Source organism: Epinephelus moara, chromosome 24 (assembly GCF_006386435.1).
Source record: "Epinephelus moara isolate mb chromosome 24, YSFRI_EMoa_1.0, whole genome shotgun sequence".
Taxonomy (NCBI): domain Eukaryota; kingdom Metazoa; phylum Chordata; class Actinopteri; order Perciformes; family Serranidae; genus Epinephelus; species Epinephelus moara.
The window spans coordinates 36,915,744-36,927,714 of NC_065529.1; the positions used below are offsets into that span (position 1 = coordinate 36,915,744).

The following is an 11,971-nucleotide window of genomic DNA, read 5'->3' on the forward strand; positions in this document are numbered from 1 at the left end:
CTCCAGCCTGACTGCAGGCTCTCACTCCTGCCGGCATGTCAGATGAGTCACGTTCCTGGTATAAATTTATCCTGTCAGATCTCTCAGTGCAATTAGGATGCTCAGCCGTTCGTCATAGATAAGGCTGCAGCTCGGCTCCTCTGGGCTCCACTTTACATTCTGCTCGTTAAGAGGATTGATAATTACAGCGCAGTCAAGTTTCTCAGCTCTGAGAGACGCTGTATTATATTTCAGACTTGAGTCCGCCCGATTTGTCCTTTCATTTGTTTAAAGTATGAGCCCTTATTGTTCAATATCTAGGCTGTCAGCGAGCTTGGAGAGGATAAACCTAATCACCTGCCATCTCACACACACGGGATGTAAAATCCTCTCTGGAGATTTGAATCACAATGGAGCAAATCTGATACTTTTCTGTCCTGTGAATGAGGATTTCACTACACCTTGCTCCAAGGAAAACATAATGTATGCCCCCCCCTCCCTCTCTTTCATGCACTCACATAAACACACACTCTGATCAAACACAAGCAGGCTATCCAAACAGATGGGATGCCATGTTTTGTACTGTTGTAGCTCCATGCTAATTGGAGGGAAGTGTAATGACATCAAAGTTTGGAAACAAGAAAGTGTTTGAGTCTGTTGCTGACTTACAGGACGCCAGCCGCTGCGCTCTTAAACTTGTTGTTTACTTGTTAATTTAACTGCCACTTCAGGGGTTCAACAGCCTCTCTGCGGAGATGAAACATAAAAATGATGACATGCACTCAAAGGAGGTCAGCCATAGTTTCAGGTCAACAACCATCCAGCGTGGAGGTGCTGCGGTTGTCATTCTGATCAGCTTATAATGAAGAAGGGAGCTAATTTGCTAATTTATGAGCCCCTGCTGTGATGAAAGAAACTACAATGTCTGATTTCTGTGATATCTCAGACTGAAAGTTGAAATTCAGTGGGAGTACATCTGACTTTCAAGGCAGTCAAGTTAATAAAATAAAAGCTCCAAATGTTCAAAGAACAGTGTTCCTCCTATCAGGCATTTGGGCTGTATATTTAGTGATTTTTAGCATTGAATAAAACAGAATTGCTGCAATGTATTTACCTTTTTAAAACCATACTACAAAGGTCAAAATTAACTTAGGAATATCCAGAGGTTCACATTCCGACACACTTCTCTGTGTGCGCTCCACATGCTGTTTGCACTCGGTTTTTATCCAGGTTGCAGTGTCAGACAGAACGATGAGCTGCCTGACATAACAAACAAAAGGAAGTTCAACTTCTTGGTACTCCTCTGACAAACACAGACAGGGTTGTTTGGTTTGGGTTTGCTGCACAACACAACAACACATTTTTATCAGTCAGTGAACAGACCAGTTTACAGACTGTGGACAGATTTGCCGTATACTAAAAGAAAAACTGTTTTTTTAATGCAGTAGCAAATCTGTTGCCACTGTCACATGTGTAACATAATTTGACATCAGAGTTGGGCATTAAACAAAATTAGGATAATGAGGGTTTGTTTAATTGGATAGTTTCATTTTTTAGTTTGATTGCTTGTCAAATATATGTTTGTTTTGTTTTCAATTAAAGGCTTGTGGATACTATTGTTTTAATTACAATAATATTTTTATAATTTAGTCATGTTTGACCTACATTTTGTCTCAATGTCGTGATTCTGAAAAATTGCTCGCTTCAGATTAAATACATATTGCAGAGATAAAATATAGGGTGATGTCAGGCAATGTGGGGCACTTTTTGGTAGAAACCCCCTAAAACTCTGAATAATACCTTAAGTGTGACCTTTATAACTTGTTATGGATCTCTGCTACATTTCTATAAAGATAATGTGTTGCCAAGTAAAATAATTTCGAAACTTTGGACCTTTAAACACATCGAGAACCCTTCCTCACTTCAATGACCTGTTCAGGTAAAATGGGACAGCCATGTTTGTTTGATTTGTAAATGGTTAAATCCATTTATCAGTTCAGTCGTTAATTCATTAAATCATTCATGTAACCCTGGTTATTTAGTAAAAGATCGTCCAACTTTTTAGCCATGCTTTCCCTGTTCTTTTGCTGCCTGTTTCCCTGGTGTCATACTGTTTACAATGAGCGTGTGTGTTTGTGTGTGTGTGTAACAATGATGACTAATTCTGCACTGTTGTGGCTGACACATGGACTCTCTGAATCATCCTCAATACTTTTCAAGTTATAAAAATAGTTAAAATGACTGTAATATTACAGGATGGCACACAGTTGCATAAGTCAGGATTTTATGGAACTTGGTAGCCTAAAAATACGTTGGCTTCACTTCAGTAAAATGTCCTATTTTAGCTTAATTCTTTGTCTCATGCTCTAAGTACTCACTCAAAACACGTTCCCATGAATCAAACATTTAAAAACATACAACACTCTAAAACTAGTTTTGTTGTTATACCCTTAGTTTCTAGCTGCAGCACTCTTATTACTAAAAAGAGAAAATCAACACACCACATGGCTTTCCTTGCATGTTCTGGGACCAGTTGATTTGTTGAGTCATTGCTCTGCCCATCCTAGCTATCTCAGACAAATCAAATTGATTGTTTTATGTAAAGCAGGGATGACATTTTTCTGTAGGCTGACATCGAAGTTAGTGTCACCGTGTTCCCTTGTCAAAAAGCCAGTGGGATTTTTCCACTAGATTTTGAAATATTGCAGAAAATAAGCCCACAAATAAACACAAAGCAATTTCATCTTCACAAATGAACACTGCTTTTATGATTTGTGAAGCCCAAATGCAATCACCAGATGTACAAAGCCAACATTGCTCCCCACATATAAAACAACACCACTACGGTTGTATGATTTGCGATTCCTACCACAACATGGTCGACATGATGACTTTCTGTAATCTCATTTAGCAACTTGTTAGCAAACACGTTTTTTTTAAGACACATGAAAGCTTCAGAATTCAGTGGGTATTACAGATGCATTTTATGTCATAGAACAAAACATTAAAGTCTCTTAAGCTTGTGTTAACCACAGACCTTATTTCAGTCATCGAACCAAAAACACATTAAAATTACTCATTGACTTTGAGACGAGGGAACAGGGAGCAAAAGTGCTATTTAATTTCTGGGTTTTGGACTCATTCCTGGGGCACTTTATTTGTAGCAACAACTCAATGACATGTCTGGTGACTGGCTGCTAATGTTTAAACAGCCCAAGATGCAAAACCTTATTTGTCCCACATTACCTGACTTCACCCTCCTATGCATAGTGTATACATATACATGTGCATATAAACATAGTCATAAAGTGGCAATATAAATCATGTATAGTGACTAAGTTTGAGTTTGTCAATCATTCATTCTGTTACTCATCTTTGATTGTTCATTTTTAATTCAGTTTATTCTGTCATTTATCACAAATGTTCTGTGCTTTATATTCTGTAAGTTATTATATCTCAGAATAGTCATACTTACTTATGGGTTTGACATTGTTTTAATTGCTGTAGATTATTTATTTATTTATTTATTTATTCATTTTTACATCTTTAGATATGACTTGCAGGAGCGTTTTGCTGCAGTACCGCAACCGTCCAGCAGGGGCCGCACACCACCACCCTAAACTCTGTTCTCGCTCTCGCGGTAGCTCCGTGCCTCCACCGGCGGCGACATTCAGAGAGGAGATGGCGGCCAGAGGGGGGTTTCAGTCGGCACCGACGGGAGGTGGTGGCGGAGCAATGGGACCTGGACCACCGGTACCAGGCGCAGGACCAGGCATGGGCCCCGGGACTCCCTCTGGACGTATGGGGCCGTCGTCGGCCGCGCAGAACCACATGTACCGCTCCCCGATGCCCGGGCCTGGGTACCCGGTGAGATATCACTCCATCTTTGCTGCTGACGCGTTAGCCAGTCCGCTAGAACAAAGCCTCTTACCGCTGCTTTGTCACTGGGGGCTAACGTTAACCACCGACACCGGTGCGGGCCACAGCTCACTACAGCCGGGAGCCCCGCCGAAAAGTTCTCACCCGTCAGAAACGTTTTAACCGAGCACTTCGAGTGACTACCGGAGTTTGTTTGTTGTTTGAATTTGCTAACCCTCCCGCCCGCTAACGTTTAGGTTAGCTAGTTAGTCACGGTAGCCAATTAGCTTAGCATGCTAACGTTGCTAGCTGTTAACTGTGTTCCTCTTAGTTTGCTCGCTAAATAACACCGTTACCGCATTAAGTAGTTTATAAAGACTGCGATAAAGGTGGCCTGCAATGTTAAACATCGTACTTTACAAAGTTCAAGCTTTGGTTATATTCAAAAGTTGGCTTTACAGTGCAGTAACGTTAAAGTGCCTGGTGGTTTTTGAATGAACTGGCTGCAGTTTGTATCACTGCAGATTCTCACATGTTACAGAGGAGGCTCAAACCAGGACCCGACTGCACCCTTTGTGTTCGGCTGTTTGTTGCATGCCAGCTGGTGTTTTCCACCCTGGAGAGGCAACAGCAGCGCCTGCCTTTAGTACAGTCCCACCTGGTTGGTAAAAGTGTTACACAACAAGTTAAGTGGACCCAGGTGGTCACCAAACAGACACTCAGGCATTTCTAGTGTGGTGAAAACATGCATTCAGTGTTTATCCATTCGTATCAGGAGTGTAAACTTGTTCATATGCATAATGTGGTATTTCAATGATGATATAAGTCCAAATTTGAGTTCATATTAAGTTATAGCTCGCCATGGAGGATGTGGCCAACAAGCACAATACATTGGAAACGTGATACACTGAGAGGTCTGCCACTGTCATCAAACTAGGGCTGCATCCAACAGTTATTTGCATTAACTAATAATCTGTTTATTGTTTTATCCATTAAGTGTTTGGCCTTCAAAATGTTTGAAAATGGTGACTAATGCTCATCTCCCCTATCCTAAAGCCACAATTGATCTTAGCAGGTGCTGAAACACACAGACACACAAAATACTCTTACTAGAAACAAATATAAATAAACAGTGAACAAAAACAAAAGTCAGCTATAATTTTGTACCCAAACGTTCTCCTGTATGGAGTCATTTCAAGTTGTTAAAAATTGTTTTTTATTTATTTATTTTTTACAAAATGTGTATAGAAATATGTACTTGTGACTGTCTTTAGAAATCTTTTTTGTCTGGCAGCATTCCCACCATCAAAGGTGACTATGTGAGAGAAAAGTGATAGCAGCGTCCAGGGCTGGGCAATATATCGATATCATATCCATTGTCATGAGACTAGTGTTGTCCTGGTTTTAAAGGCTGTATTACAGTAAAGTGATGTCATTTTCTGAACTTACAAGACAATTTTAGCTGTTTGCTAAAAACAAACAGCTTCTACCCACTTAGTCAGTATTTCCACATTGCTGATGATTATTTATGGAAAATCTCATTGTGTAAATATTTTGTGAAAGCACTCAAAGTCAACTCTAGAATATCCCTGCGATATTGATGTCGAGGTATTTGGTCTATATTGCCCAGCCCTAGGAGTGTCTTCCGAGCATCCAAAAATAACCATGCCCCTTTGAGGAAGGAGGGTTTGTATACATTTGAAATCAAGTCAAAAATATTAAATCAAACTAAGGACGTATTCACACTGGCGCTGTTTGGTCCGCTTTAAACCTACCCTGGTCCGCTTCCACAGATAGTTCAGTTTGTTTGGAGTGGTGTGAACACTCATTCGAACTCTGACCACACAAGCGTAAAAACTGGGGGTCTCGGTTCACTTACAGTGGGAAATGCAAATGGACCATCCAGTGAACCAAAGATAGGAAGTGACGTCGAGCGCAGTGCATTTTGGGTAGGAAAAACAAATCCAACAGCACGAACCGGGAGAAGCAGAGGCAAAAAAGAAAAAGTTGGAAAATGTCTCGTGGGTAGACGTGGAGTAGTGAGGAGGTGCAGGCGCTTATTGATATATGGTCAGAGGACTATTTATTGCAGTTGCTTGTGGCTACCCACAATGGATTTCCATTTTCGGTCCTGGCCAATTGATGAGCCGGGTTTTCTTCCTCCTCGTGCATTTTTTCTTCCTGGTCAGTGGTTGTTTCCGACAATACCGCCCCCAAACGAGCAGCTGTTGTAACTGTGTGACGTTGTCCAGGCGGTTTGTTCCGCTTTAAAAAGTGCAGTGTCAACGTGAACCGAACCAAATAAAGGCGTGAATTTGTGGCTTTCCCCGCCCAATTGTGGACTATCCTGGTGACATTGGACTGTCACAAAATAATTGTAGCAGAGTTCCTTCTTGAGTTTTGTGTGCATTGCAAAATGAAGGCAATAAGAATAAAAAATGTGGGATAAGACTTTTGAATACTGGAGCCCATGTATAACTTTGTACCACCCTTGGACTGGTGTCTATATGAAATGTGAATCTGCACTAATGCAGACTTCCATGCCTTCAACTTGCTTGTTTTGTGAGACCAGCAGTCCAGAACTTGAAAATATTCGGTTTACTATCCTATAGCACAATGATTGCAGCAAATCCTAAGAGCTGAGGACATGAAATGAGGCAGTGTTGGGAGCAGTTATATCAAAATAGCTGATTATTTTTCTGTTGATGAGCAAGTAATTTCAGCTCTGTGTAAAACATGTAGCGACTGATTTCACAGCATGCTCTTGTGAGTGCATAAGCGCAGATGTTTCCAACTGTTTGACATTAAAATGGGGTTTTATCACTCTTTGTGCTGATCCATATTCACAATGCATTTAACATGGTTAAATATCACTGAGAGGTTACTGTTGTTATCCTGTCATACATGCTGACACTTCCTCAAGTCATCCTGTAGATTTGTCAATAGACCCTGGCAGATTATAACTTCAATATTCTGATCTGTAGCTCAGTGTATTATTTTACAAGCTCACTACAATTGTATTGTATCATGGGTACGTCTTGATTTACTATGATGTTTCTTGGTAAGGCATATTTGTATTTTAAATCTTGATAGAAAGTCATTTATTTTATATCCGCAGCAATGTGTTTGCTGCTTAGCTACTGGCAAACCTGAAATATGGTTTAGTGAAAGGATGGTACATTTTTTTCTCTCCCGTGTCCTTGAGTGCTTTCACTCATACAAGCAGCCTTTCACAACATAGTCGAAGAGGCTTCATACTCTGAATACTGCAGAGCTCCTGTTGTTCTCAGGTAAACCAAGGTTGCACTGATGTATAGTGTAAAGAGCACTAAATGATCGACATGCAGTTCCTTTCTGCCCACACTGCGTTGTGTGGAAAAGGCAGAGCGCAATCATCTAGTTTGTATTGTTGACAAGTCAATGTCCGTCACTCTTTCTCCCCTCCACCCTCCACCATATGCTGAGGAGTGTTCTGCCTTCATCTCACTCATTTGTTGAACTGACTGCAGGAGGGAAAGCTGCAATCAGTGATTTGTCATTTATCTACTTTTCTCACTTGCACTCATGCAGTCAAATACACGAAGCCGCCTGTTTGAGGTCTTAGCGCTTGGCGTGGTGAGTTGGAAGTGGAGTTTGTTTTGTGTTAACATGTTTGCGGGGGCCAGCATGCAAATTGTTGCTGCTTCTTCTTATAGGATAAAGTCTGTGAATTTGATGATTTGAAAAAGTAGGCTTTGTAATATCTGTAAACAGAATGGAGCTGCTAATGCTATTTGTTCTTCTTGTACTTGAAAATGAAAATTAGTTTTGATTAGTTTGAAATGAAAAGCTTTGCATCAGAAAATGTGCTGCTAATATTTGGCTTCCACATTTACGTTTGTGAAATTAATTTAATATTACATCTTGTAGCAAACACAACCGTCACATCAGACCGACGTTACCCATTTAGACTGAACTGAAAGGATGACACAATTGTAGACTTTTATCCTCCAAAGCGCTGTTTAAACGTTGACCTTGGAAATACAGCTTGCTTTACTACAATAGGGCTGTTCTGCACTCTTTCACGTTGGGACCAGGGCTGTAATGGTTCATGTATTCATGCCAGACTGTCATGGTTCGGTGCATGCATATGCACAGTATGTATGTAGACTGATAGACGTGGTGTGAAACCAGAGTTTGCAAGCATGAATTCCACCTGGAAACTTTCAGCTGCATGCCATTAGCAACTGTTTCTGCAGTTAGCACAGCAAGCTGAATGGCTTCCGCGTCAGTTACCCTATGGCGAGGGCAAATGAAACACCGGAGCTCAAAAACCCACCTTCAGGTTCCCGGTGAGCCTAAACAGAGAGAGTTGTGTATACGCTGAGGGCGGTGTGACGGTTTTGCTTCATTGTTGGAGGGGATGTGAATGTTAATACATGCAACATATTAACACACATTCGAAAGCATCACCCAGATGTGCTGATCACTAGGAAGAGGAAATAACAAAGCAGATGGAAAAGCAGAACGTGATAAAACTATTACTGGAGGCATTTACATTTCCATATAACCAAGGTGGAACTAATGAATACACTCCTCCTAATGCACTTGGTTTATGCATTTTGGTATTTTCCATTTCATAGCATGAGATATGCTTTTCAGTTTTGTAGCCTGTTGTGACCACTTGCCTTTTGAAAAGGATTTTTTTTAAGTGTAATACAGATAAGTTTGAAATGTTTCTTATTATTATAATAAAAATGTAATAGTTTACCAAAGTCTCCAGTGGGAGGATTGTGTCTGTCTTTGACACTATTGTCTGTTCAAAATAAATCCAACCAAAGGGACCCATATGCATTTTTCCCCCTGCTGTACCAGACTCGCATAAAACTGTGACCCCTTAACTGGGGTAAGAGCCGAAGCCTGACCTCTGTGAACCGTTACACCCCTAATTTGGAGCCTTGGAGACGCCCAACAACTCATGGACCCACAGAGTAAAAATAAAATACAGACCTTATTAATTTGATTATCTGCTAATTTGCCTCTGTAATTAGCTTATTTTATTAACCCCAGGAGGCACAATGATGTCTACTGATGTCACTGAAGATTCACTTGCTTCCTCTCAATACTTTCAACCTGCAGGGTCTTTGACATCTGTGACTGATGTGTATCTCTAGGTCAATAGCCCCTTTTCCACCAACATTTCCAGGAACTTTTATTTCCAGGAATTTATTTACCTGGGTAAAAGAATTCCTGGTAATTTGAATTTATTCGAATCAGGCTGATGACGTAGATGATTCGGTGTGTGCCCTATATTTAGCTCCGCCAGCTTGTTGGCTGGTAACATGGTAACATAAGTGCTGGGAGAAAGAATTGGGGCTGTTTGTCTCAGCCAGCAGCTGTTTGTGCTTGCTGAATACACGTATTGATAAAGTATTGGCTTCTTCCTCGCTAAGGGTTAATGTCACTTACAGTGACAAGTATAGCTGCCGTCAACTTGAGTAATTTTCGAGTTATCTTCACTTCGTTTCCACCGCGGCCGCTCTGCTGTTCACCGGTTACCATGTCGTGTAGGCGTGTGTGTGTACGGAGCGCAGAGGAGAGGCTGCAGGATGATAATGAATTAAACCAAAATGTGAAAAAGTACCGATAAAAGAACTGATACTGTTAGCGCTTATCAATACTATGGTTTTTGATCATTTAGCCCCAGGGCTAATTTAGTACCAGGTTTCGGTACCCATCCTTAATCAAAACACTAACAAAGTGAAGCTTGTAGCAGTGAAATAAAGTTTGCAGCCACCAATCAGCGTTCTTTAGCACAAAGCCCCGTCCCTCAAGAATTCCAGGGAATCTGAAAAGTCCGGCCCCCCTACTAGGTATTTTTTCCAGGGAAAGTTTGGGGTTGAGGGAAGTTTTTTCCCCCGGGTAATTTCGTTGGAAACGCGCTGAGTCTTTTTTTAAAAATCCTGGGTAAATGATTAAAGTTCCTGCGGTGGAAAAGGGGCTTATGACTATCTCTAATTTCATTCCTCTTTTTGAGACTTCCAACGGGGCTCGCAGTGTCTTTGATGATACAGCCATGTATCATTCTGTGAAACATTAATCAAGATGCTGTGCGCTGTAGTTTCAGGCAGCCAACGCATTAGATCAGTCACTGTAGCTGTAAAAAATGCAATTTGGGTGGTGCCACAGATTAATAATCCTCACCCATCATTAGAGAGTCCCGGGGTTAAATTGTCAGCAGTGAACCTTCGGCACAGTTGGCCATGTTTCAGCAGAAAGCCGTTGAGATGTCGTGTCCTGATGACTAGGGCTGCACAATTAATTGAAATATTATTGAAATCACGTAATGGCAAAGTGCAGTATCCAAATCACAGGAGCTGGGATTTTTTTCATACTGAGGGAGGGTGTCATAACATACCATTAGAAATGAAGCATTGTGGTGCTACAGAGATGCCCCATCCCACAAATCATATTCCAGACATAAGAGAACATGCTTCTTGGTACAGACCCCAGTGAAAATCACATCATATTTATTTTTAGTTATTTATCTGAAGCATAGTGTGCAGCCCTACTGTTTTCTAAATTTCATAAATAAAATTCATAAGCAATTAATCCTCAGATTGTTTTCTCGATTAATGGAAGGAAACAGTAAAAACATGGCTGTAACAATTTTCTGTGCCAAAGGTGATGCCTCCAAATGTCTTGTTTTGTCAGGCCAACAGTCTAAAGTGCAAATTTACAGTATTAAATAATGTAAGACAAGGAAAAGCAAGAAATCGTCACATTTGAGAAACTAAAAACTCTCAGATGTTTGGCATTTTTGCTTGAAATAAAATTGAAAAGGTCAGTTGATTTTCACAATAGTTGCTGATTTATTTTCCGTACAACACCTTCTTAAACTGAACCTGGAATAAAGAGGCAAACATGTCGAGGTTTGCTAAGCTAGCTTTGCCTATAGTATATACGGTATACAGAAAACATGTAAGGTATGCTGGTGCACAGACTAGATTCCTTTGAGAATGAAAATAGACAGTTTGACATCTACAAACCCAAATAAATCACATACCTGCAGACTTGCTGACTTTGTGAAGCAACTTGTAAAATAGAAAAGAAACGTACTGAAAGTCTTTCTCAAAAGTTTTATGAGGAGAAAAATAATCATTTTTCCTATATTTTCTCTGCAGAGACCGGGCATGCCTCCATCCAGTCGCATGACCCCGCAGGGACCAGCCATGGGCCCGCCAGGATATGGCAACAGCCCAGTGTCTCGCCCTGTGATGCCTGGTGTGATGGACCCATCTCGCAAGAGGCCCGCCCCCCAACAGATCCAGCAGGTTCAGCAGCAGAACCGCAACCAGCAGTAAGTCGTCCCCTCTTATACGGACAGTCAGTATTTAGAGATAAACTCTAAGTATGTGCTTTGTTGTGTTAGCATTGATCTGTAATGGAGGTGTTGAGATATCAGCCTGTAAAGAGAACAAAATGGCTTTTTGATTGTGATCACAAGTCTCCATGGGTTTGAAATTTGAGCCCTGCAGCTGCCCATTCTCTCAGACACACCATCCGACCATCATCACTGCCATCCAAAACAATGTTTCCTAAATCTATCCCCCCATCCCAGGTTCAAAGAAGGGACATTTCTAAATGGGGAAAATAGTTATTATTTTTATTGTATAAAGAAATGCTTTAATAGATGTGAACTCTAAATTGGCCTCATCAAATGTCTTTAACCCCATGGGCCCGAACGACGCATAGTGCGTCCAAATTCACACCCGTTCTTCTCTGTGGATTTTCTCCGCGACCGTGTATCATAGTGAGAAGCCACGCATATCACGTGAAACAGCGGAACTGTAGCTTTCCAAGAAGGCCAAGCACTTGTCGGTAGTCCAGTGTTTTCACAGCGAAAAAAAATGATAAAGTTACACTAAAATGATGTATAACAGAGCTTTCATACAGCTTTGCACACACATTACTCTTGGATGGATTACTCGCAAACTCAGGCTCGCACAGAAATGCCACACGTATCATATGTAAGTGCAGGACCAGAGCTTTCCAAGGATACCACACACATCATTGTGCTGTCATCCCATCACGCTATAAATACAGATTGATTGTCTACAAAATAAAAACCTGACGAATTTCTTTACAATCCATT

At 40.9% G+C, this 11,971-nt stretch overlaps 1 protein-coding gene across 1 annotated transcript in view; it reads left to right on the top strand.

Annotated features, from left to right (window-relative positions):
- The first annotated feature begins 3,622 nt into the window (after positions 1–3,622).
- smarcd1 (SWI/SNF related, matrix associated, actin dependent regulator of chromatin, subfamily d, member 1) overlaps positions 3,623–11,971 on the top strand; it is a 25,568-nt gene continuing 17,219 nt past the window's right edge. Inside the window, exons 1-2 of the mRNA XM_050038024.1 lie at positions 3,623–3,846; positions 11,001–11,176. Of these exons, the coding sequence (XP_049893981.1) occupies positions 3,661–3,846; positions 11,001–11,176 (362 nt within the window). The 5' untranslated portion in view covers positions 3,623–3,660. The remainder of the gene's footprint in view (positions 3,847–11,000; positions 11,177–11,971) is intronic.